This window comes from Oryzias latipes, chromosome 8, assembly GCF_053564925.1.
Source record: "Oryzias latipes strain Hd-rR chromosome 8, Olatipes_Hd-rR_3.1".
NCBI lineage: Eukaryota > Metazoa > Chordata > Actinopteri > Beloniformes > Adrianichthyidae > Oryzias > Oryzias latipes.
Window position 1 is genome coordinate 22,272,476 of NC_136244.1, and position 27,340 is coordinate 22,299,815.

At 39.9% G+C, this 27,340-nt stretch overlaps 1 protein-coding gene across 4 annotated transcripts; it reads right to left on the bottom strand.

The window, feature by feature from the left end:
• Window positions 1-479: 479 nt before the first annotated feature.
• On the bottom strand, window positions 480-26,955 carry LOC101169458 (SH3 and cysteine-rich domain-containing protein 2). Of its 4 annotated transcripts, XM_023957419.2 has the most exons (12): window positions 26,544-26,943; window positions 26,370-26,461; window positions 19,400-19,748; window positions 16,468-16,562; window positions 14,309-14,393; window positions 12,070-12,185; window positions 11,519-11,588; window positions 11,256-11,344; window positions 11,080-11,168; window positions 7,528-7,579; window positions 4,359-4,496; window positions 480-2,283 (listed from the first exon to the last, which is right to left on the bottom strand). In XM_023957419.2, exons 1-12 carry the CDS (start codon window positions 26,824-26,826, stop codon window positions 2,185-2,187), a joined length of 1,557 nt encoding a protein of 518 aa, XP_023813187.1. In that variant the 5' UTR covers window positions 26,827-26,943; the 3' UTR covers window positions 480-2,184. The 4 variants fall into 4 exon arrangements, with proteins under 4 accessions (XP_023813187.1, XP_023813189.1, XP_023813188.1 ...); XM_023957421.2 differs by having other exon boundaries at window positions 26,370-26,604; XM_023957420.2 differs by lacking the exons at window positions 11,519-11,588; window positions 12,070-12,185 and having other exon boundaries at window positions 26,544-26,944.
• Window positions 26,956-27,340: the final 385 nt, after the last annotated feature.

The window sequence follows — 27,340 nt, forward strand, 5'->3', positions numbered from 1 at the left end:
AATTTGAAGTAATTCTGTCCAACAGTTAGCTGATGTTTTTCTTTTAAATGCTTGGGTGGTACTTTGATTTTAGATTTTGATATCTTATGAAAGGATTTCCCATTAAGTAAAAATGACTTGCAGCATGGTCAGACAATTTCACTACTTTCTAATGATTTTTTTCCCTTAAGATTATTGGTTTTTTATTTTCTATTTTCAGGCAGACTCTTGTGGAAACACACATGTATCCATTCTTTTTCCACTGTGTCCTGTGCAGGGTAAGGGGGTTGCTGGGGGTCTATCCCAGCTACCTCAGGGCTAAAGTGGCGTACATCCTGGACAGGTTGCCAGTACATAACAATTACACACATGGATGGACACACTTATGCAGAGTCACCAGTCAACCTATAACAGTCCCAGCTATGACTTGAGAAGGAACATGTCAAACTACTTCTTGGTCTGAGAAAAAGGAATAAAAACATGACGTTCAACCAAATAAATCCAGTTTTTCTATTATTCTTTTATTGTTAATTTTTCTTTCTCGCCTGCTGATGCAAACCTCATCCACCAAAGAGCTTGAGGATGAAGACAAACTGCATTTATTATTTTGTTTGCTGACATTTAACTTAAAGATACGTCATAGTAAAACACAGCTCATGAACATAAAGTGCTACTTTTGTTTTGACAAACTAAAACAATGTTTTTTTTTTCACAAAGAATAAAAGTCAGCTACTGTACATTTGAATTCTGACAAACAGAAAAAAAACGTTGTTCACAATTCCTCATTTATGTTGAATCTTCTGCTCCAAGTCGTTTTCTTTGTTCTTTTCTCTTTTCTAAACTACCCAGGAGTGAACTTGCATTCAAGCAAAGAAATGTGTTCAAATTAAAGTCAGAACTGACAAGTCACATCAATAACAAGAGGACAGGAGAGGCCAGGGAGGGCGTGGAAGATGACAGGCTGACTTTTGATCAATGATGACTTGTGTGCTCATGGGGACCAGCCTACCTGAAAGCGTGCTGACTCATAATGGTTCGAGTCTTCCTTTTCACTGTATTGCCTTCTCTTTGTGTTTTCTCTGCATCCTACAAACTTACAGGGGAACTTAGATTTCGACGTTGTGGTCCGAAACGTCCCCTTTGTGCTGTTGTTTTTCAGGCAGACTGGCTGCAGTTTACTTCCTGCTGTTTGAACATGAACGCACACGTTTAAATGCCAGGCAGCACTCGCTGCTCTCTCGGCGGGCCTCAGCAGACACCGACCTGCGAGCTCCATCATGGAAAATAGCACAAAAACAAGAGGCTTTGGCCACTTGCAACGCTTGACAACACATTTTTCTTGCTTGACTGGAAAGACTGAATTCTTTCCACATCGTCTATGTGTGATGATCTAGCGATAGATGATTTAGACTCAAGACCGTCACTACTAAGACCCAGAGGGTTGTTCAGTCTTGTCTCAAGCATCCTTAATTAATTATTCTGCAAAGAAATGGAAAATAAACATTTCCTTGAAGCATTTTGGAGTCTTTCTGTGAGGCCTGGAAAAGAGATAAAAAATCATAGCATTTTGAGGCCAATTTAAACCGATACTTTACACCTACAAACAAGGTGATGTGCAAGTTTGAAAGTCTCTAGGTTTACTCCTATTCTGTTGTCATCTGAAAGTCCTCCGTCTCCGAGTGGCAGTTTAGCTTCCATTGATGGCAGTGGTTGCTTTTGGCATGAGTCTCTTATTGCGTAGCTGTACCAAAAGCTCATATCGGTCCCTAGGGCAAAAATCCTACAAAGAATTGACGCAGATGAGATTCATGCGGGGAAGGAAAAAAACTGGATACTGGCACACCAGCATGATCTTCCCATGACAGCTTCAGTCTCTTCCCACGCTTGTAAAGAAACATCCAAAGCCTTTTTTAGACCTTTGTCAAAGCATCACTGCTGACTTTCAACAGACACATGTAAAAAGCAACACTTAAAAATTGAATAGAAGTTCATTTTGTAGAAGTTTGGAGACTGCATAGCTTCATCAAAGGCTTGCAGTCTTGCAAATATCAGCATTCCAGATGTTTGCAGAAGTGCATATTTTCTATTAGGTTTGAAGGAGGAGGCTGCTAGTTCTCCAGAGGGTGGATGGAGGGCAGGGCTGAATATCAGGAAAACCCAGCTGGATGTAGAGGAGGAGGAGGGTTGGACGTCCACAAACAAGGTTCAGATCTCCTCTATGGAGTCAGCGGGGACCAAGCCTCTCTTCTTCCCACTGCTCAGCTTCACAAACACCTCGCCGTCATCTCTCTTACCAACACAGATCTGAAAGGATCAGACCAGAGTGAGGTTAGACGATAAAGCAATTTCAGGTTTGCTCTTAAAAAGTTCTCGTTGTATTAAAAGAAGACCCAATATCATAAATATAATTGTAAAATATTAGAAAGGAGAAACAATTTTACTACGGACAGAGAATACATACTTCATGTTATTCTTTTTCTAAACTGTAAAGCTGTGCAAAATTGGTAACCAAAATGTGAAATTGCACGGTTTTGTTCCAATGTTTTAATGAAATGCAAGTATACAGATCCTGCTTAGTGCATCATGTGGGGTCTTGCATGTACACCGCAAACAATTTGATTCTTGCATTTGGTTTTCAAACCTTATTTTTAGGCTTTCAGGATATTTTTACCATGTTTTAAGGTGTTTTAACTTATCTCTGCTTTTAACTTTTCAAGCTTTCTCAAAATAAGCACAGGCAAGAGCTTTTTGTCTCCTTAAGGTAGAAACGGGGAAAAAATTAGAGTTTTTGGTCTCTGTAATCAAAATGAAAAACAATTAGGAACATAAAAACCTAAAAAGTACAACCCATATGCTTAGAACTAATAAAAAATACTTCTCATGGGGCTATCAAATATCCAATTTGAAGTAAATCTATCTAAAAATTTGTTTTTTAGTTTATTTTTTCCTTTTTTAATGCTTATATGGAACTCATTGTTTATAGGTTTTGATATCTTATAACATTTCTACGTCGGTAAAAGTTATTTGCTGCATTTACAAATAATTTAACTATTTTCTAGTGATTTGTTCCTTAAGATTAGTGTTCTTTTCCTATTATTAGGCTACCTGTTTTTGCTGTGCATTGATGCAATAAGTTATGTGTTCTCTTTTCATGAAATTTCTTTTTAGTAGACTTTGGGAAGAGAATTGTTTTAAGTGCTAAAAACACATTTGCAGCCTTAAATTATTTCTATTTTAGAAAGTTGAAAAATCACGAGGTTTATTGGAGCAATTGAGATTTTGTTTCGTCACGTTTGATAATTTAATCTGTGTAGTGGCAGTAAAGTCAGTTAGATGTTTTCGATCATCTATGAACAGTGACTCACACTTAGCCCACTCACTGCATATGAAACAGGACAGCTTGAACGCATCCGCCCATCTATCTTCTAAGCCTGGATAGTCACTTCTGGGGGTCACATGGTTGCTGGAGCCTATCCCAGCTACTGTTGGGCGAAGGCTGGGTGCATCCCAGACTGGCTGCCAGTCTGTCGCAGGGCCACACAATCCCATTTAGGGATGATTTAAATTCACCAATTACCCTATGAAGCATGTGTTTGTACTGCGGGAGGAGTGCCCTGAGAAAACCCACGCATGCATTAGGAGAACGTGCAAACTCCACACAGAAAGTTTCCAGCTGGGATTTGAACCGGGCCTTCTTGCTGTGAGGCAAGAGTGCAAAGCGAGCCTTCAGTTCACCTTTGCACGTGCCTACTGGACCACTTTTCTCCATGTTGAAAAGCGGCTTTATCCTAAAGACCCATTCCTGTCTTGCTTTTCTAAGATTTTCTGCTATTTTCAAAGCTGCCCGTCTAGCTCTGAGCTCACACTGCAGCACGCTAATCCCATTTTCCTCTGCATTTTTTTTCCCCTTCATCTCCTCACCAGCCCCTCTCCACTGTTTTCAAGCTGTTTTTGTTGCCAAACCGGCCTCTCTATGTTTAGCTGTCTCGATTTTTGTTTTTTGTGCTTGAGCCTTTGCCCCTTTTCCACAAAAGCAACATTTGTTTGCGCTGTAATCATAAGCCATCCCACCCATTGTCTAACTTTTTCCTCAAGTTGGAGTGCCTTTAACATGGGAGTGGGTTAACTGTGGCCTACTTGTTTGCCAGTATTTCTGCCCGGTGCCGCTTTCTGAAAAAGCTCAAAAGTCTGTTTCAGTGTCCTCTTTGTCTTTTTGTCAGCCACAACCCCTTTTTATAATCACAAGTTGCAAATCTACCTTCAATAAGCAATTATAATACTAACAAACAAACAATCACTCTGATAATAACCGGTCTCCAATTTATCATTAAAACGTAGGATAGGGACAAAATAAGAAAAACAAAAATAGTGTGTTGTACCTGTGACTCTCTCACTGCCATGTGGCCTCTCTCTCGGTTCCCAGATGTTCCTTGAACGACTCGCCACACGCGTTCTCCTGGACGAACTCTTTGCACAAAGTTGGAGGGAAAAAAGCCGATCTTGTCTCCACTTTTACCCTGGAAGACACACAGCACTGTCTTAAAATACATTATCATGCTGGCTTCCTGGGCCCGGAATGTTTGTGACACCCAGGTGTGTGTGTGGACAGGCCCCGCCCTTATTGACTATATCTGAACCTCACTGTAGTGATAATAACCATCCAGAAACGTGTTGCTTTATGCTGCTTCATGGTTTTACCCCCCCCCCCCCCCCCCCCCCCCCCCATCTATAATCACCCTCTAACATCCCTCTCTCTTCTTCCCTCCTTTTCTTTTCCGTCCGGTCCAACACAAAAGATTTTCAAATATGATTAAAATGAATAAGGTTTGGCCTCGATTACAAAAGGGGTTTATTCAGACATACCTCTGGTTTGTCAGAAGATGCATAACCCCTGTTGTTAAAGTAAAATATGTCCAACACAAGAGGCCTTCAGCTCTCATCTGTTTGCCCAGCTGTTGGACGGGACAAGTAAATAAATAAATAAATAAATAAATAAATAAATAAATAAATAGGTAAATAAATAAAAATACATTATCATCCAATGCAGACAGGTCACATGACTACAGTATTGGCGTATACTTCTATATTTGTCAAGGCCCAAAGTGCTGTACTGTCACAGTTTCCTTCACACATTCACACACCAATGAGGATGGGGAAAAGCAAGGCTGAACCACCAGGAGCAATGTGGGGTTCAGCGCCTTGCAAAAGGGCATTTTGAAACATGAGCAGACAGAGTGGAGGTCGACCCCTCAACCTCTGCACCACAGCCACATCCACACACGGACGTCGATGCTTTTCCTGGTCAACTAAATGTATTTAAACAATAACCTTAGAAATAATGACAAACGTTTTCTTGCATATTTTATGCTTACACCATGGCTTCAACCATTTATAGACTGAACCAATAATCTTGTACCTTTTTACACTCTTTTTTTCAGGTGGTTAATGTAATAAAAGTAAAACTGGGGAAAGGGTTTGCCCCAGCTGCAAATGATGACCAGAAGGAACTAACCTCAAAGGAAGTTCAAGTTTATGACAAAAGTTGGTTGATGTGTCAGAATTTAAGTCCAGCCCAAAGTGGTTTGTTTCTCTGCTTATCCTAAAAGCTTTTCACTGCAGAAACAGATCCACTACAAAAGGTTAAAAATTCGTAACCTTTTAACAATTGTCTTTAAACATCCAAAAAAACAACAACTTGTCAATGATGCAAGAAAAATGGTCTGACCAAGAATTTTCATTTTCAAAAAAGAATTCAAGCCACAAAGATAAGTTTTCTTAGAATAAGATTATTTTGCTATTGAAAAACTTACTTAATTAGATTATTTTTCTTATTAAGATAAGACTTTTTTTCTTGAAACAAGCGTCTTTTTACTTTCTTAAGATTCAGTTTTCAATTGTTTTCAGTGTTCGATTTTTGGAGGACAAGCTGGATGAGAAGTGAAAGCTCTTCTAGATAATTTCCTAAAAGTCAAATTTCTCAGAAGAACAGAAATGATCTGACCAAATTACCTGAATCAAGGAGTAGCTTCACTTATAAGAAGGTGATGAACCTTTAAAAATGGTCCTGATTCTCAAAGTTCTAACTTGACCTCCGCAGAACCCTGACATTTCTTTATTTTTTTTCACATTTTCTTCTCTTTTTCTTCACTCTTCAATTGACATTTGGAATTTCACATGTATGACAGCTTCCTGTGTAGGCCTGTACTGGTTTAGCCATCCTGTTACTCTAAAAATGCCTCCAATCTGCCCCGAGAGTTTAAAAATGTTTCATCTGAAACCATTTCTGGGGGTAACTTATCATAAAAGTATTGCATTTTAGAGGAATTTATTTATTTTTGTTTTAACAAATCAGTTTGAGGTAATATTTAACTTAATTCATGTTCAGTAACTGAACCAGTTAACTCCACACAATAGAACAGTTTAATGCAACAAGATTATGAAACAATATCTATCTTTCCAATTATTGTAGTCTATTTCTGTTTCTATTATATAGCATTCTTATCTTTGGAGCCAAAAGCCTTCAGTTTTTTCATTTACTCTCTGTTTTCTCCTCTTTTAAAGAAAATAACTTGTATTTTTTATTTTCATGAACTACACTTAAATCTCAAGGTCGGTCCTTCCTTTCCTTTTATTGGACTTCATCTGAATGTAAAATGCTTTGAGGGATATTTGTCACTTCAGATTAACTTCCAAATCTGCTGGTTTTTCAAAGAAAATAACTGAAGTCACAAAATCCATTCCAATTTTGAGACATTAATACTGGAAAGTAAAGGATTTCTTTTAAATATCTGCAAATAAAGTACTACACATTACAGTAGGGATGTAAACAAATCCACCTTTGAAATATGCAGACGTGTGACATATCTTCTTTTAGATTCATTCACAATCCAATTTTAGTCTCAAAAGTCTGTGTATTTATTTGAATTCATCCTTTATTGTCATTCACAGAGCATCAAACGTTTTTTGGCTGCCATCATCTATTGATGGTGAGGTGAAACAGAAAATAGTTTTTATTACCTTCACCAAAATCATATGAAACTCCAGACAGTTTTAGATTTGTTTGTCGTGCATTCATGAAGAAAATGATGTACATTTACTCTCTGAGGAAGCTGATGACATCCTGTTTTATGCAGCAGTATTTTACTGTTTATCACCTTGCTCACTCAGGTGCTGTCGCATTTATTGAAGAGATGCTTCACATCAAAGGTGATTAAGTGTTTAATAACAGCTGCATAATCCTAAACGGCATAAATTCATGCAGATTAAAGAAAAAGACTTTCACATCACATAGACAAATGTCACACCTGGGTCTATTTGGAGTATATGAGACACAAACATCTTGCTAAGGTTAAAGCAATATCACACTTATTATATTTAGCTCTTGTTATTTTTCAATAGGAAGTCTTTTGTTTTGTCTGCATGGTTGCTTGTTTTTGAAAATTGCACAAGATTTTAGGAAGCGCATACAAAAAATATATCACAAGGGCAAACACACATCACACGTTTATACACACACAAATAGATTGTTGCAGCAGATCTATTACCCACCTTCCACCACTCCTCATTAGAGTCGTCTATGACCTGAACCCGATCTCCGGGACTGCAGGAGATAAGACAAGAGAGAGGATTTTAAAAAAGGGATCCTTGAATGGGGAGGAGAAGAAAAGCAGACTTGGGGACAAGAGTGGGTTACATGATGGGGAGACGGAGGAACAGCAGCAAGAAAAAAAGGAGCACAAAAGATAACATTATCTAACCACCACAAAAAGCAAGCAGTACCCATGGTTACAGAGCTGAGGTGGGTAAAACATGGCTTGGGTCTTTGGGTGTCTCCTGCAGGGGTGACTGAGCAGCTGACACTGCATTGGAGAAAGCTGAACTCGATTTGCCACCAACACCATCTGGCCTGCGTCCTGATGATGCAACCACATTTTGGTGGAGCTCTTCTCCTCATAATACCCCTCACTGTCCTAGAAACACAGGCAGGAACGCTGTCCCACTTGCTTGTCCGTAAATTAAGTCTCTTGGGTTTCAGCACTAACTTCTGCCCTATATGATCGAGCTCATACACGATTAACAGAAGAACGAGGCGGTGACGCCTAAAAACTGCAGTTGAAATTTTTATCCCAACTTGTCTTTTGAAGATAGTTTGCAGAAACTTTAACTCACTGGGCAAAATCTGACACCCATTTTCTTGTTTAATTGTTTAAATTGTATTAATTTTTTTCCTTGTATTTATTTCATTGTTAATTGCTGATATCCAAAATGAATAAACAAAACAAAAAACAGTTTTTAAAAGCCCAGAAGAAATTTGTTCTTCAGGGTTAAAAGACACACGAAAATCAAGTTTGTGGTGTTTTTAACGTGTACTTTTGAACATTTTCTAATGATGGAGAACTCTTCTTCCACTTTCGGCTTCTCCCATCAGGGGTCGCCACAGCAAATGAGTCGCATGGTAAATTTGGCAATGTTTTACGCCGGATGCCCTTCCTGACGCAACCTTCTCAAGCCGGGCTTGGAACCGGCAGGGGTAGAGAAGGGGACAGGGAGCAGCCCGGAGTCGAACCCGGGTTTCACGGACGGAAGGCGCCGCAAACCAGCACGAGCTAAACTGGCTCCCATTTTCTAATGATGGAGAACATATACCAGAAATTCAAGCTCAAAACTGCATTTCTGAGTATTTCTTTTCATGAAATTGTTGTATATCAGGAGCAGACGAAAAAAATGTCAGTGGAAAGAGCCTTTTGTGATGTAGAAAATACGCTGGGCGGGTCACAAGCTCCCTGCTCCGCTCCAATCAGAACTACCGCGGCTCTGCCGAAAATATGTCCTAAAAAAATGACAACGATTTTTTTAAATTTTGGCTAAAAATGGTGCAATCATCATTAAATGACCAGTAGGAATGCTTTTAAAATGGGACTTAGATTCTCTCCATGTTACTTCAGGGCAGGTCAAAAACAGTGGCATCGTCAGGCTGACTTGATGTCAAAATAAAGTTTTACAATCCAGTAAAAGTGGGTGCTGGTATAATCTTTAAAGTAGTAATGAAGCTCTTCACAGCTACTTTCCGGCTAAAAATGTAAACTTCAAAGAGAAATCCTGCTGTCTTCTGCAGGATTTGTCACATCCACTGCCATAGCTGTAAAAAAATAACATAATGCAAACTATTAAATTTAATTATAAAAAAAAGCTTTTATCCGACGACAAATCCACGGGCAAGGTTCCCCAACAACATCCCAGCAGCAGCCCTCCTGCGTTATCATCCAACACAGCTGCAGCTATTTATAGCGCCCATATTATTAGAAAAATTTAAAAGAAGGTCTATCAGAATGAAATGCTGTATTTTCAGAGAAGCTTGTGAATACTAAATTGCGCCTATTAAAATAAGTCTCTGCTGTGATAATAAAAATGCAAACTCGGGAAACATTTCCTTTAATGTTTTAAATGAAATTCTGTCTCGTCAGTATTTCCACTTCACCCAATTTATTCTGTCCTTATGAATACAAGGTTTTGTGTGGGCTAAAAGGCTCCGCTTTTCCTTATACATATACAGTCTGCCAAAAAAAAAAAGCTTCAGGGCTGCCATGTTTGATTGACGTCCTTCACAGTTTTCTGTTCCTGCTTGGGTCAGCAGCACACACTTTCATCACGACTGCTTAGTTGTGGATTTCAGAAAAATCCAGGCCAACATAGGAATAAAAAATCTAACTTAAAAGGATGAAGTTCTTCCTGCATTTGCTTTTACTTTTTCCAAGTGAAAGATGTCTTAAATTTTCTGGCAAGAAAGATTTTTCAAAATAAAAGCTCTTTGCATTGTATCAGTCCCTGCAGGAAAAGTATTACAGATTTACATTTGAAAGTATCTGGAGCCTGAAAGATGACCAGGGATACAAGCAATTTTTTACAATAACGACTTCAGAAACTCATTACAAAGGCATGACTTTTGGAAGAATAAAGATTGCCTGTAAATGGGATCAGTCATGACGTCCCTGAAAATAATTCTAAAATGAAATACGCTGCCATGAGTATTCTTACTTTGAAACAAATATAAAAGGAACATAAAAACCTGACACACGAAGTGTTTTGATCACTTTTTTTATGACAAAACATTTTTAGTGGCAATTATGTAATTTTAAGTACAAGGAATTGCTCAAGGCCAGGATATGACATACAATATGAATATAATAGGAATGTGGGCGTGGTTAAAGAAAAACATCCGTTGCCAAGAAAACTTAAAATTTTACTCTGGCCAATTCTTCTAAAAAGTGCAAAGACCTGTTTGCCACCCCACGGTGACCAAAAATAAAAAACTTTTTTTTTTTGATGAATTTGTCTCAGGCAGTGTTGACTCAGGTGGCAGAAGGGGAGAGTGAGGGGTGTGTAGCAACTGCTCAACCAGTGAGGGTGTCAAAAGGCGAGGGCGAGGGCGATAGTTGGCACCGCTCGAGGATTTAATTTTTCTATTTTTCTTGGATGGACATGAGCTTCACTGTGAAAACCTTGAATCCAATCTTTATTCCTGCCCAAACTTCTTCCTCAGAGGAATTGTTGGGATGCACATTGTTCAGTGACATGCGAGCAGAACTGCAGCGCAGATGGTGAAAAGTCCCACTGCTCTACTTTTCTAACAAGCTGTCCTCTACCCATTTCTGCACTCACAAAAAAACACCCTAAAACACATCCTGCTCTCAATCCTTTCCCCTCATTTTCTCTTTCATAGAGCTCCAACTTTGATATTTGCACTCATCTGCCTCTCCTGTTCACTCTCTGGCTTTTTATGCATCAGTTTCAACGCATTTCTCTTTGTCTGTCCTCCCTTTCATCTTTTGGTTGTTCGTTGTCTTTATCCTCTCCTCTGCTGTGAACACTGCTCAGTCACAAGCTCTATGTTGGGACGATGATGGGATCTGAGTTTATAATTAGTCGTCCTTAAGGGCACCTCGGCTCTGTCCTCTGCAGATGGTGAGGACATTATCATCCTGCAGGAACAACAGCCAGAGACTACTACAGCCACAACACAGTGCACACGGCAGTACTGTGATTAAAAAAAGCACTCCTGCAGACTCACATCTGGTTGCAAAAAGAGTCGTTTTTACTCACTGAAGTTCCAGGTCGTTCTGCTCCTGCGGGAGGAACTTGTAGAGCGCGACATAGGTGTGGATAGAGTGGACTTCAATGCGCTTTGGTATCTGGACACAAAGATGCACAGAGGGCAGGCGGTCAGACACAAACATAAACAAAAGGTGGGGACTTGCTGCAAGGCGGAGCTGCTGCACCTTTGCACTGCTGTCCTCTGAAAGAACCTGCGCCTGCTCGCTGCTCTCGTCCACCTCCTTTTCCATCTCCTCGTCAGCGACCAGAGTGTCTGCAAGCAGAGAAACATCTTTCTAAGAACATGACAGAAAGAAAAGCTTTCACAGGAGCAGTTGTTCTCAAAAATTCTACACCTTCTCATTCACTCATGGGGAGCTAAAGATGGGAGAAGCATGGACGCACACAACACAAGTCCACATGGAGCCACGAAAACACAAGTGTTTACCCCCTGTCTCCAGAGTTATCTCCTCCTCCATGCTGCACTGCCTCTGCTGCCTCTCCTCACCTCCCTCCCCCTCAAAGAAGGAAACAGAGGAAACAATAAGGTCTCAGCCAAAAGGATTGCACTTTTTTATTTTAGCGTCTGGTGGGTTCACAATTATAGACCAAGGTGGCAACACTTTTAACTGACATTTTATTTTTGTTTGAAGACAAACGAGGACAAATCTGTCCTGTTTTGATATTTTTTTTATCCAGGGTAGACAGCGATCATCCTTGGGTCAAAATTTGTTTGCCAGATTCTGGTTTTGTTCTGGATTTTTACATTTTTTGCATTTTGACTTGTCTGCACATCCTGAAGCTTTGCACAACAGACTAAATGTCTGCTGCAGTCTATTTGAGGACAAATCCAAAAACTGTCGAAGACTTTTCAGGGACATGCAAAAGATTTCTTTCTGATTTTGAACTCTTTTTGTTCAAATTTGAGTTTTTTTTACAAGAAATCCCTACAGTTGCAGAGCCTGTAACATACATTAGACCTGCTTAATGTTGTCATACCAAACTGCGTGTTGGCGATTCTGACAGACTGCCAAAACTGGAGCGGCTCATCTGTGCCAAGGACGTCCCATAGCGCAAGGCGGCATAAACGGGATCTACACGCATCCGTGCAGTCTCTGAAACCACACACACACATATACACCCTCATGTTTGAAAGCAAAAAAAAAAAAAAAAAAAAATCACACAATTATCCACTTTAGCTCGAGACACGCCACAGTGAGGACTGCATGCTGAGAAACACCACAGATTTTTTTCCCCTTCGCCATTCTGGAGGAAGCTGTTTAAATATATCTGTACTAACGCACGAGCCCTGAACCAAAGTGACCCACTTTAGATGTGAGCAGCAGCCTAAAGTTAGAAAGACTTCCAAGCTTTCAAGTAAATCTGCACACTTGACATGTACCTCAGCTGTGGTTGAACTCCAGCTGGAGATAAAAAGAAAGAGAATAAAGATGACCTTTTTTTCTTGCCTCTGCGTGCCATGAAGGCAACAGAGCTCACTGCTTTTCAAATCTGACTTAACAAATTAGATTTTCTGAACCAAATGAAAGGATTTATCTGCTGGATGGTGCAAAGTAAAGCAATGGGAATCTGTGCTTCAGTCGTTTTGGTAACAGGAACCCTAAGAAGCAGAAAGTCTGCAGCAAGACATGTGTTTTCAAATTTTATGGTTTTTAGAGCACAAAAGAAGAGTTGGTGCAAGGATGAAAATAAATTCAAAATTAAGAAAAGGCATTTTTGTTGTTTCTTTTTTTGGATTTAAGATTAAAGACAGAAAAAAACAAGAGACATTTTAACAAAAACACATTTTAAATAAAATATCAAGATTTTTTTCTCCCCTTTTGTAATCTGAATGAACACTGATTTCCTTCCAGGCCTGAGGTCTAAAAGTAAAGCTAATTTTGTTTCTGCCAGTTATTTGTTTCATCCTGCAACTTGTTATTCAGCGCACCCTCAGTCATGTGTCAGTGTAGCTGAGGGAGGCTGCATGGTGATGAGCCCAGGGGGAAGATGGAGCTCTGGGTTAATTGTTCCTAGGAGTACAGATAAAACAAAAGTGCAGCAGCATAAGATGTTAACCCCATGACAGTGAGGTGTAGTTGATGTGAAATAAAGAATTGCTACCAAGGGGTTTCTTTTTGAGCAAAACAAACAGGTGAGATGCAAAAGAGAACAAACTCAGAAGCAAAATAAGTTGGAGCGGATCATCTTTTCTCTTCACAATTGTGAGAAACTTTTAAAATGATTTTAAAGTCACACTCCAATGTGTTTTTGGTGTTTTTAATATGCTATTGAGGTTTTTTTTTTCATGATAAAGGACATATATATAGAAAATTAAGCTTAAAATTGCATTTCTGAGTATTTCTTTATTCAAATTGTTGTGAATCAGGCAGAAAAACAATACTGTTGGACAATGTTTGTAGCAGAGATCCATCCACTTGCAGACATTTTGATCCATGCACGTCTTTGTTTTCCTCGTCCGAGCTGGCATCTGACTCAAAACTGTACGGCCGGGTAGCTCCAATACGGCTCACCCTTTTTTCTGCACCGCTAATGTTAGTTTGGGTTGTGAGCTAGCGGTAGAGAGTGTAAACAGTGGGATGTTGGGAAGCAGAGGCAGGCTTACTCCACATAAACAGTCCCACCCATAACTGAAAGGTAAATTTCTAATAAACTCCTGCCATTCTTCAGAAACTATGTCCTACAGAATGACACAGTTTTTATTTATGTGGTTATTTATTTTTTGGCTAAAAATGGTATACTCACATTTAAGAATACACTTTGAAAATAGATCAAAAGATGATTGGAGTGGGACTTTAAATCCAGTTTAAAAAATGTTTTTCAATTTAAAAATTGGTAGATGTTTAAGATTATTAAAGTCAGAAGCATCAAAATGCAAACCTATGCGTTACATAAGAAAAATCAATATCCTGTTTCAGCCTGAAATACAAAACAGGAGTAATCAAAGATACAAAAATCTCCTGCGCATTGGACCTTGTAAATATTTATCCGCATGTGTTCAGGCTGCAGACTCCACCAGACTCGAGAGATGCTCAGTTTTTTCCCATTGATGTTTTTTTTTGCCTCATGCCCCCCAGTTGCCAGGGGAGAGCAAGGCATTAGTTACACACACAACTGTCTAAAAATAAACCAAAACACTAGACAAGAGCAACGTCACAAAACGTAAGCACAGGGTGCGCACACTCAAACACACGCGCATGTACGCGGGGAGGCTCACCTTGGCTCGGCAGAACTTCCTTCACGACAGACAATTGGTCGTTGACGAGCATGGGCGAGCTGAAGTTTCGCTTGAATGCTCCGGACTAATAAAGGGGAGCAGAAAGCAGAATGGCTTTTTCAGTTTCCATCACTTCCTGTTTATAGTCTGAGCAAAAAAGGAAAATGGATCCGACTGTGCAGTGATTTAAGGGCCCTAATGGAGTCATATGGAAATGAGTAGATCGGGGGGCCATTAAGAAACAGACCTCACCTCCATGTGAGGTCGCCCAGACCACTGCACCTGCTGCAGGAGAGGAACTTGTTTGTGTGATGAAACGCTAACAAGAAAAAAAAAAGCATCTGCTGTCTTTGCTGCTGAACAAAGAGTTCACTCAGCCACCTACACGTGTGCACATGGCTCACACGCTGGCGTGGACGTGTGATCCCCTGAGTGTGAGTCTGCAAGATGACAATTTCACACTGAATTAAGCGCAGTAACTGTTTCAGCTGCGATCAGTTTGCCCTTGCCTTGACATGCAAATCAGCCGCTTCATTTGTCATGTTGGGGAGGAAAAACACAGATCAAAGGTAGAATGGGACACCATAATTTCCTGAAAAAAGGGGCCTGATTCCAACAGAGAATAAGACTTTTTTTTTTTAAAGTCCATTAGTTTTGTTTAGAGACCATCACCCTTCAGATCAAATGATGCAGTTCAAATGATTTTCATGTTGATTTACTCCAGTTTTTCTTTGGGAAAAATTAGCTTGACTTTTCTTTTGTACACAAACTGGTTCACAAACTACATTTTTGACAAAAAACCGCCTTGCTGACTTGGCATTTAGGTAATATAAATGTTAATTTCAAGCATCTTTTATAATTAAAACCAATAAAATATAAGAATTTACTCTAATTCATCATTCATCTTCTTACGTTTATTGCCTTTCGGGGTCACGGGGCTGCCGGAGCCTATCCTGGCCACTTGTGGGCGAAAGCAGGCGACATCCTGGACAGGTCTATTAATAACTAAGCCTAAATCTTGCTTAATGGTTTACAATTTCTGTTTTTAAGCCTGTTACGCCCACTACATCAAAGATTTGACAGAAGATTTACATTTTTTAGAATTAAGATGGATTTTTTAAACAGTTTGATGGAGTCCAATGAAAAAAACTTTTGAAATATAATTTTTTTTGATGAGATATAGTGTGAATTATGATACTTTGAGTGTTCAGGTTATTTTTTGCTCAGAATATTAGTTTAAAGAGGTCAGAATCCTTGAAACTAAAATATTGTGAGCAGGAAATTGGAGAACGTGTATTTGTTGAGCAAGTGCAATAAAAATGACTTGTGACACTTGTGCAAACTCAAGTGTCCTAGCTGAATCTTTTGAAGCACTTTTGAAGATTTGAAACTGCTTTGCAGCCTCTCTGTCCACACTTTACCAGATATTTAAAATCCCCTTTTATAAATCTCACACTTAAGTTTATGAGCTGCTGTTGTTTTTTATAGATTTGATGAAGGATGAGCGGAAAAATATATATAAATTTCTCATCAAGTCAAGCTTAAACGAATCATTTTTTGAGCCATGAGTAATGTCAGAGAACCGCATGCTGCAAAAACCCACTCTCTGAGATGCGTCACTATGGGAAATACTTGGTGGAGTGACATGAGTGCAGATGGGTGCTAAGTGTTTCTATAACTGAGCCCAGACAGCTGAAATGTTAAATACATAGGTTTCCAGCAAACTGAATAATGAAAGCAGAGAAAGCACTGACGAAAGTTTCTGCAGGCAGATGCAGGGAGCTCCAAGAATTCAGACTGTCATGTAAATACCAGTTTTAATGGCGATTAGTTTCTGTCAACTTGTTAGTTTTTAGTTATGTGTGTATTTAAAGTTGGTAAATAGAGGTTGCTGCCGGCTCTAAGAGAAGAGATATCCATGCTTTTTTCTTTTCCAGATCTGTCAGGTATGAATTTTGTTCTAGATGTGATGGTCGAAGTCAATTTGGTCGGTTTGAGATAAAAGAGGAATTCTGGGTAAGTGAGGCATGCTTGGAGCTTCCAACCAAACTTGCTTTTATGTCAGATCTTAGTCAAGAAAAGAAGGGTTTGGTGAATGCGTTGGAAAGGAGCTTCCGCTGCAATTGAGGCCGCATCCTTTTGTGTGCTTGTGCTCTCACCTTCCCGTGACACGGCTGCTGTGATAGTTCAGAGGTGCACCACAGGTGAGCAGCCATCTTGCAGGTTTTACACCGCAAAGCTTGTTTGGAGTTTCCTGCAAAGTGAGAAAAAGATTAGAAAACCAAGACAGAAGACCGAGTCGTGGAGCAGCAGCAAAATAAAAAAACATTAAAATCCAGAAAAAAAGGGTTTAACCGCACATCTGTGATTAGAACAAACCGCAAAGAATACAAAAAGGATTTTCAGGTAAAAAGATGTTATCATGTTGGATTAAATCAAACAAGCTCTGCTTGTTTTTGGTCACACTGGCAGAAGTGACCCCAACAACTCATCTTCCTCTAAATACTGAAGAGATTGGAAACCAGCTGGAGACATTTCAGTCATAATCGGTTTGGCAGTAGCTCCCGAAGCTTCGGCGTTTCTGATTTCAAGTGTTCGAGTCATTAAAGCCCTTTGAGCATCAAGATGTTTAATTTTCTCCTTATTTGTTTTGGAATTAAAAATGTCTCTTTTTATTGGGTTTTTCATGATGAAGACACCTTTTAAAATAACATCCAAACCAAAGACAACCGGTTTTTAAATTTGTTTTGGATGAGGAGCACATCAACAAACCACTTTAGAAAAAAAAATGGAAAAAACAGAATGAGAAGGCAATTTTTACTTTAAAGAGAGGAAATTGATTGCACTAAATCAGCTTAACGAGGAAAAAAGGCTCGACCTCGTTTTAAGATTCACTGATGAGGAGATGAGGAGCGTGATGCATTGCATCAACAAACCTGCAATGCATGCAAAACAACAGCAAATATGCAGAAAGCTGGGAGACTGTAATCAATCACAATGACAGGATGTAGATTTAGCAGAAATACTACAGGCTAGTCGCTCATGGGAGTAAATTAGAAATAAATGTTGGCATGCATCTGAACTAAAGTTGCACTCAAGGCAAACCATCCAAATTACATCTAGAACTAGAAGGAGCTGCATTTCCAGAAGAAAATGCAGGGTTGAATGCTGTACTGCTGAATGAAAGCTGAATTAGCTGAAGAAATGGCTTAACTGTACTGGGAAAACCTTGAAAAGTTAAATGTGCAAAAGTCCTAGCAGGAATAAGATGAAAAAGTTGAACATTGTAAAAGTAGAAAGGCTGAAATAGGTCAAAGTTTGTAGAAGGAGTTAAGCATTAAAGCTGAAATTGTTGAAAAAATGGCTGAAGTGTTGAAAATTTGAAGATGTTGCTAAAATGGCTAAAAGTGCTAGCATTGGAATCAGCATCATCAACTGAATCCAAAAAACACATTGTTTGAGAGTATCATATTGGTAAAACCTACATGTTCTAAGTTGACAGAGAATCAATTTTTTTCAAAATGGCGGCTTTCTATGAATTTTATCTCCATAGCAACCATTTTACGTTTGGGTCACCGGGGCATGACGAACAAATCGACGTCAGTTGCAGACAAATCGGAAAAAGTAAACCTTTGGACGTCCTTAGCAACGAAGTTTGTTGGCTAACCACGCCCACATTCCTTATATGTCCAGATCCAGTGAATTTCAATCTGTTCAGTTCCAGCCATGGATTAAGTTTATTGCAATATTTGCTTCAGATTTTGTCATAATAAGGCCACCAACATTAGGTTGTGTCGACATCCCATAATGATTTCTAAACGTATTTTATAGTCCAAAGCCTTGTGATCATTTTAATGTTTGAACGGTGTCTCTAGCGACAAGTATGTGGAAGTTATATTGGTTGAAAAAAACAGAGGTTTCAAATTTGAAAAACACAAAATGGCTGCCAAACAGTCTCCATCCCATAATGACTACTTAACATTTGACAGTAAAAGTGGAGCCACGTCCTGCAGCAGGAGACATTCTTGCAAATGCAATGCAACAAGACCAATTCTCTCAACTATGCATGTGCCATGAGGTTTTGCACACACATCCATGTATAATGGAGAGATATATTGATCATCAGCTAGCTAGCTGAACGATACAGCATTATATTTTCATTAAACTACTAACTTATGTGGTGCAAAAACATCATAGTCACTACTCGTAACAGCCACCTAACTCATGGTTTGGGAATCAACACTTTCCCATGAGCCTTCACTTTTGAAATGTCGAAGGATTTGAAGGACCAAAAGTGGTGGTAAAAAAAATTTTTGAGGTAAAAAAATTGTAAAAGGAGTTAAACAAGGCCTGAAATTATTGAAAAAATGGCTGAATTAATGAAAATTTGAAGATTTGAAGGAAAGGAATGAGCTGAACTGTTTCATACAATGGTTAAAGTAAGTAAAAACCTGTAAAAGAAGTTTAGCACAAGGATTCTCTATGTATTTTAATGGAGCAAAAAATCCTGGAAAATCCTGGAATATCTTAAAAAGTTCAATGATTTGAATGACCAAAAGTAATAACTGTAATAAGTTGAAAGAGTTGAACATTTTAAAAGTTGGTTGGAAGAAAATTTTGAAGCGTCCGAACCGGGTGTCGAACCTGGCGCCTCGGGCACCATAACTTCCCAATGCATTTTAATAGAGCAAAAATTCCCGGAAAAACTGGAATATCTTTAAAAGTAAAAGGATTTGAAAAACCAAAAGTCATACCAATAATAAGCTGAAAGAGCTGAACATTTTAAAAGTTGAATGGTAAAAATCGGTTAAAAATTGTAGAAGTAGTTAAGTGTCAAAAAACGGCGGAAGATAGTATAAATAATAATAATAATAATAATAATAAATAAAGAGAAACAGGAAAACAAAGGGTTGAATGCTTTACAGCATTCAACCAATAAAATTTAGTTTGAGAAGTCAAAGCTGATTTCTCTTTTGCTGCATGGATTTTCTACCCAGAATGGTCCTCCAGATAAGAGAGCATGGAAGCCAGCAGCCTTTTGGAAACTACCAGAGCCCCACTTGATTCCAGAGAGAGTGCAAAGCACCTTACCCACTATCATTTGCTTGCAGTGCTGGCAGTTGGTGGGCTTTCGAAAGACATGGTCCTGGAAGCAGTGGTTAATCTGCGGTCGGTAGGGCTTGGCGGGTAACGATGGAGAAAGGCTAAGAGACGGAGAGTGGGAAGAGATGGAGGGGTTGGGGCTAAGAGATGGGGAAATAGAGGGTGAGCGCTCGCCAACGAGAGGGGAGCCGGGCATCAGAGGGGGAGACGGCGGCGGCGGGTCTGTGATGAAGTCCGGCGGGAGGCGAGCATCACTGTAGGACCTCTGGAAAAAGTTCTCCACGCTTTTACTGCGCATCATGGTCTTGAAGGAAAGCGAGCGCTTGAGTCTCTGCAGCTGCAGTGCAAGAAGATACACAAAGAAGAAAGACAAGATAAGCAAGAGGCAATAACAAATGTTCAATACACCCCCAGGATGGCACAGACAATATCAACCACAAACACAGCACTCTAGGGAAGGACATCACTCATGAAATGCAATATCACCTCATAAGGAAACATCCGATTCCCAGCAATGTTTCTCACAAAGAGACAAAGCATATCTTTTGTGTTTTAGTGCATTTGGTTCATGGTCAAACAAGATAAGCTCCCCGTCTTTCAGAGCACCTATACTTAAACACCAAGCGGGCTGATGAATAAATGGCTTTTCTTTGGTGACAAGGGAGGTTAGTTTGATTAAATAAAACAAGTATTTACTAAGAATTATCACTTGTCAACAGCTGTTCCCGAGGTGGCTTACATGTTAAGGGGCCTTCACACGTGTTTGCATGATGTGTCAAAGTCACACGTCATTGTTGCTGCATCCCAAATGCACATGTACTGCTGTTTCCAATGACAGGACATCATGTGTGTGGGCTACGGTTGAGTGACATCAACTGACTAGATGAAAGCATGTTTGCTAACACTGATGGTGCTGCTTTCTTAGGAGCACGGCAGCTATCTGTCATCACTGCATGTGGCGACATGTGTGAGGGCGTGGCTGCGCTACAGGGAAGAAATGGCTGCAGTCAGACAGGCAGACAGACAGACAGAGGACCGGCGGGCCACGGAGCTCTGGGAGCACATACTCCGTCTGTTTGCCTGTCCACAATCGTTCTGCTCAGCGCCAAACATAATCACTTTATTGGGACATGTTGTTTACAGCTCTGCGTGTCTGGAAGTAAGATATGAAGACAGTTTGTCTGCAGGAGGGTGTGTGAGACACATGGAGCCAAAGAAACAAAAGCGAGGAATACATTTGCACACTCCATATGCTTCCTGCAAAAGTCTATTTGTGATTTGCCTTCATTAGATTATGGTGATGAATGTGGGTCATGCTGCAGAGTGTTGTACCGCTGCGTGAACAGAGTGCTCTTCTCTGATTTACTGCATCCTTTTAAATAAACTCTCGCTTCATTAATGCAAGTAATTTAAGAAGATTGTTGGAGTCCCACTCAGATCACCTTTTGAAAAACTCAAAGTATTTTTTTAAATAGGATTTTGCCGTTTTTAGCCACAAAAAAAAGTTTTTTTCTGGGAAATAGTTTCTGCAGAGTGACAGAAGTTCATTAGTAATTTGCCTCTAAGTTGAGGGCGGGACCGATTATATGGTGCAACAACGGCCCCTCTTTCCCTCCCTATTGCTGAGAGCTCTCTGTTTACACACTTTACCAATAGCTTACAGCTTCTTACAGCTCAAATTTAACATTACAAATGCAAAAAAAATGGTGAGTAGTATGGGAGCTATCCATCCGTACAGTTTTTAAGCTCGGATGAGGAAAACAAAGACGCACATGATCCTCTACAAGCATCAAAATAGAGGGGATACACTCTCAAACATGCTCTTGTTTAAACTGCATTTTCACATTCCTGATTCACAACGATTTGAATAAATAAATATCCAATATTAAGTGTAATTTTCTAATGTCCTTCATCATTAGAAAAATGCCACAAGAACATGTTAAAAACAGCAAAAATGTACATTGGAGAGGGTCTTTAAGCTGTGTGATCTGATCTCCTGATAAATGTACTTTTACAGGAATGAAAAAGCCCTTCCAAAAACTATTCCTTCAAAATGCCCCCCGCCCCCCATTCCTCAAACAATCCATCTCATCATAATTTTGTCACAACATATAAACGGCCTTCTACTTTCCAACCAGCGAAGATCTCTTTAAGATTCACCTGCTCAAACCCCTTGACAAAGAGGCGGTGAGCAATCTCAGTTCATTAACAGCACAGGCATCTTGATTTCCTGTATCATTTGCAACATCACTTGAGCTGGAACCTCTCAATCAGAGCACCGTTGGCAGAGCAGCTCTGGCTGCTGCAGCGCACCTCTCAATTACCGCTAATCTGATCATCTGTCAGTGTGCGGACATAGAAGCTTTTCCTGTTTGCTTTTACATAAATGTAAGATGAAGGTGCCATACTTGTGAGTCAAAGCCTGTGTGACCTAACACTTGATAGGGGGCATTGGTGTACACTCACATGCACCACTGTAAATCTTTGTGGCAGATGAGGGGTAGACATGGAAGATATGAGCATCTCACCTGCCACATCAGCTCAGCAGCACTTTATGAGACTGCATTCAGTATCAAACAGGAGGAAAATATTAATTTGATGGATAAACGTTTTTAAAAGTCAATCCATATGTACTTCAAACTTTCTAGGATGTCATTAATTTGACTGTTCTTCCACTTAACTGTAAAAAATATTGTTGAGAAAACCATTAAAATCTAATCTTACCTGCTAATTTGTAATTTATCATGGAATAAATATAGCGGGACTAAACATTTTTTAGCATCAATCTTGCAGCTGAGCAGATGAACTTTCTCAGCAGACCTGTAAAAGCCCACAGTTTTGACATCTATAAAACCCTCTTACGGCTCGCCATGCAGACAGCATGCACGTCTAAAATCAGAGCTCCAGAGGGACAGTGGGGTTTGAGTCGCTATAAATAATGATAAGCCTTTTATTTCTGTCGAACACTCTATATTTGTCCCTGTCCATATTAAATGTATGTGTGGGATGCTGTGGCGAAGACAGACTAAACAGGGCTTTGGTCCCACTGGGAGTGTGAGGGTAAAAATAGCCCTCTGTGTCTATGATGCAGAAGTCTCAGTATAGAACATGTATAGAGCCAAAAACTAATAAAGCAGATTTAGTTGAGCTTATTTTTTGCAGCATTAACAGAAATGATCTTGAATTGGTTATAAAATTTACCTCTTCTAATAGAAGATAACAGGATTGAAACAAAGTGGTGCAACTTTTCTCTATATTTATCATTTGCAAACTTGTTTCATGTGAAAAAAACAGTCGTTTTGAAAAATTAGAGCAGAGGTTTTGGCAAAGAAATTCGCAAAGCCGATTTCTGCCTTCATAACATTTCCAAATGATAAGCATTTTTCTTGTTGTCGTGCTCAGATTCACATTGTCTGACTTTGTCCTGTGCGACTTTTGTCATTTCTAGAAATAAGTAGGATAATTTGATGTGACTATGCTGTCAAAGACACAGTCTCCTTGTTCATTTTGGTTCGAGGTCATCTGTAAAATACGCTGTTTCAGAGGAAATTGGCACCTTCAAGTACCATATCCACAAAGTATTTATAGATAGGCCTATTTCCTCCGTCACGTTGGTGCCTTAGTTCTTCCTAAAAGCAGTGAGTCAGAAAACCGAGCATTCAAAGAGTTTTAATGATGCTGCAAATTGTCAAACTTTGAAAAGTGAGTGCAACTCCTGCAAAAACGTGCAGAGGGAACAGGATGCGGCAAGATGGCAGCTTTCCACTCTAAATGTGAGATAAGGAATTTATAATCACTGGCTGCTTTCTGTTCTGCTGCTTGTACACACACGCTCTAGCATAACGATACTGGATCTCAAGGATTGTTTAATGAAGCAGAAAGTCTCATTGAAACAGGAGTGTAGAGTCTGTTTTACTCATAAAGCCCTGAGTCCTGTGCAGCTAACACGTCTCCTCAAGTGTCACATCAATAAACGCCACGGCAGAGAAGGTGTTACGTTAATTAAAGGAGAAATCTGCAGGATGTTTCTGCTGTTTTATGATCAAAATTCACCTCTGGCTGAAGCTAAACCCCTTCATCTGCCTGTAAAATAAGCATGCCAATTAACTGATTTGTTTTCCAGGGATTGTCATTTCAACAAACACCTTGAAAACATTAAAATACATGAAAATGACGCGTGAAATCTGCTTGCAGATTGGGTGCCATTTACACACAGCCCCATGGTGTCGCTGAAGATGCTCCTCAAATCTGTGTCAGAGCCCCTTTATCCTCGCAGCAAGTGAGATGACAGCTAAAGGGGGGAGCTGCTTGATGATTCAGGTTCAAACTTTGCAGATCGCTTACTATAAATCCTTTGTGGATTCTACACAGATCATTAGCAACAATTCAGGTGTCACTATGCTGGGCCTCTATGTGTCTGAACATATCAGCGTTTTGTTTATGCGCCCATGAATGTGGCTCCTTATATTTCCCCAGTTGGCGCTTAAGGTTATGTTTCATTTTCAAATGGATTAAGTGACACCCTTATGATTTTGCTGGATTTTCTCTGAGCTATCTGTGTTAAACAGGCATTCGTACTCCCCAGAGCTTTCTGAAAATCCTTTTGAATTTCTGCAGCCGCTCTGGGAGGTCGACATTTTTATCACAACAGCTGCTGGATTTTTCGGGTTTTGGAGTAACTTCTTTTTCTATTGAACAAACCAGTTTTCATCTCAAGTTTATTGCTGATGCAACAATATGAGAGCTGGCGTGGTGGTTTGTTCAGGTTAACCTTTGTAAATTTAGCCAAATACTTTGTTTTTGTACTTACTGGACATTTTTTTGCACATTCTTCTGGTGATATTTGTAATAAAAGACTTAAACCTAACCTTTTTATGAACTAGTCACTGGTCCTGAGTTAAGCAGACTTAAATGCTGTGGTAATATAGCCCAATATGTCAGGTCCTAAGAGGTTAACATTTGCATTAAAGTCCCATTTTGATCATCTTTTATCTATTATGAAAATGTTCCCAGTGGTCTTTTAATTATGATTATACAGCTTTAAGCCAAAAAAAGAAAAAGAAAAAACAGTGTTGTTTTCTTGGCCATCCTTTCTGCAGAGCGGCAAGAGTTCATTAGAAATTTGCTTCTGAGTTGTGGGTGTGACGGTTGGCATTTCGGTTGACATGCTCTCCCGCTAACTTACAATCTAACATACCGGTGCAAAAACAAAAGGCGAACAACATGGGAGCCATCCAGCTGTACAGTTTGGGGCCAGATGCAGCTCAGATGAGGATACTCAAGACCATCAATCTATGCAAGCGGATGGATTGGAATGGAGCAGAGCAGGGAGCTTTGGCATTTTTTATATCTGCTCCTCATACACAACAATATGAATAAAGCAATACTCCAAAATGCAATTTTAAGCTTAATTTTCTTTTAAAATGCCCTCCGTCATCAGAAAAACCACACAAGAACATGTTAAAAACACAAAGACACAATTTTCATTGGAGTGGATCTACTTTCTGGATCTGTGTTAGCTTTTTCCCAACTTTTGTTCACCTGCCACATTGGAAATCTTAGGAAATGTATTAAACAGACCTAATTTAAAATCTCTAAAAGAAAAAAAAATACAACAATAAATAATGTAATTTTATGAGATTATTCAAAATATATATGCAAGATGGCATACATTCAGTTAGTCAAAAACAGTTTGTTTTGGCGAGAGGCTGTCTTACTTGTGCCCCTCTCTCTCACCAAATTTCCAAGAGCATCCACAGCTGCAGGTGATCAAATGGTTTACAACAAAGACTGACACCCCAGCCTGAATCCCTCCCGAGTCTGCCAGCACCTGTAATGCACCACAATACTTTCCCCTGCTTTTGGGAGCTGCAGGAAAAGTCCAGATTTCTCCCCTGTTAACCCTCAAGCAGAGTTTTGTACTCATGATATTTATCTGTAGCCTATAAGATTGTGAGGCTTGTTGATTTCTGGGAGTAACAGAGTAAACCCTCTAGTCTGATTTAGGATATCACCTTCATTCAGCTCTAACCCGTGGCTGACATTTATTTTTTAGCAGCTTAAGTCTTTGAAATGCAAATGAAAGACTTCTGTGTACATTAGGATTTCAGATACAGGTTGGAGGAAGTCCATTTGTGTGTGTTTCTGGTTTGAGGATCAGGTGGCAGAAAATGTTTGCAGCCAAGATCATAATCTAAGCTAGAGAATAGTTCACAGAAGACATCAAATATTTAGTGGAGGCTCAAAGGCACAGAGGCAGTCAGCCGCTGAGGCATCCCACTGTGCCGCACAGGACTGTCACTTCGCTTCAAACATGCAAGCAGCCCGAGTGTAGTTCTGCGTGGGCAGGCGGCAAGAGGCTTGAAGTGGGGACAAAAGATCCACTCTGGGAAGTTACAGAAAGCAACCTAATGAGTCCAGTGGCTTTCCACCGAGGAACAGGCACAGTGAGAGCTCTTATAGCTTTTGTTGACCAAAAATTAGTCAACAAATAACTGTCTGAGGGATGAGCATCTGCTTTGGCTTATAATCAGGGCATTGATGTCCACATATGAAGATGACATTCATACGAACTTTCAACAGCATAAAAGCAGCAGAAATTAGTAGAAAAGTGTCACAAAATAGGATGCAAAATTATGGAAATACCATTTTAGTATAATTATGAGTCAATAATTCTTGTGTTTGCGCATGCAGTCAGAGTGGACAAGACAGTATGACATCAGACCTTACGCATGAGCTTGCAGCTAAAGGACGCAACCACATTTGTGAGGTATTATCATGAAAATGAGCTGAATAATACAGGACTGAAATAAAGGGAAAAAAAATACCTGACTGCCCCAAGTTTCCATGCTTGAAGTGATGCGCATTTTTTGAGCTCATGACGTAAAATATAGCGTTCTGACCTTAATTGTAAATGAAATAATGTTGAATCCACTCAAGTCAGAGCTGCGGTACTTGCCTTGGATGTGACCGGCTGCAAGGGGACGTTGCTCGGGGAGCGCTGGAGCTGGGAGTCGCTCTCCATGATCTCGTTGCTCTCGGTGGTCATTGCTGGAATTGGAAAGAGTCGATGCAGCACCGAGACTTCTGCTGATAAGCAACTTTATACTCCTCCAACTGGGTCCAGACCTACCAGTCCGTTCAAAACCGGACTGTGACAGGTCCACATCCAATGAGTACGCGCGGCTGCTGATGGGAAGTCTCTCAGAACGCACAGGTTTTTTGTTTAAATTACAGATTCCGAGAGTCAGATTATATATTTTTTCTACATCTAAGATCAGATAAAATAATCTTTTAGAACAAGGCTGCCTGAACCCATCAGCTGCGTCCTCCTCGGGGCGTGCGCGCAGCAGAACGCTCCAATCAATGTGGCACACTTCCCTTTTCAAGTTGAAATACGGTCTATGTCCGCTCATCCGTGCCTTTGAGTTGGTCCAAACCCCCTCCAGGGATCCAGTTTCGAGCAGATTCAAACTGAAATGTGCTCGTCACTGATGCACCGACTCAAATTTGAGCGCAATCTGAGGCACGCCTCTCCACGCGTCCCAGGCGCATGATTGGGGGGAGGGGGGCATCTTTGCAGCTAAACCTGAATTCACGTCAAATTTTTGGTAAAGAGCGGGAACTCATTTTAAAACGTACTTAATAAACAGCCTCAGGAGACGTGTAGCTAATGCATTTGCCGTGAACGTCATTGGAGCTCCGCAGCATCATTGCTGTTTTTGTGCGCGCCAAAGCTATTTTCTTTCTTGTGTTTTTTCTGGTTCCCTGGTATCAGATGTGATAGATTCAGTTCATGCAAGACAGTCCAGACCGTTTTGTAGCTTTTTTTGTGAAACTGAAAGAAAAGAAACCTTTTAATTGGGTTATCAATCATCCAGCTTTTATTTTCCACCTGCCCTCTGATGCAGTCACAACACCTGTGACTGG

Coding starts and splice junctions, on each gene's coding strand:
- LOC101169458 (XM_023957419.2), bottom strand. CDS start 26,826: ATGAGCGGACATAGACCGTATTTCAACTTGAAAAGGGAAGTGTGCCAC. Junction 16,563..19,399: donor CTGCAAGCAAATGATAGTGG/GTAAGGTGCTTT, acceptor CTCACTTTGCAG/GAAACTCCAAACAAGCTTTG. Junction 4,497..7,527: donor CTAATGAGGAGTGGTGGAAG/GTGGGTAATAGA, acceptor TGTGTCTTCCAG/GGTAAAAGTGGAGACAAGAT.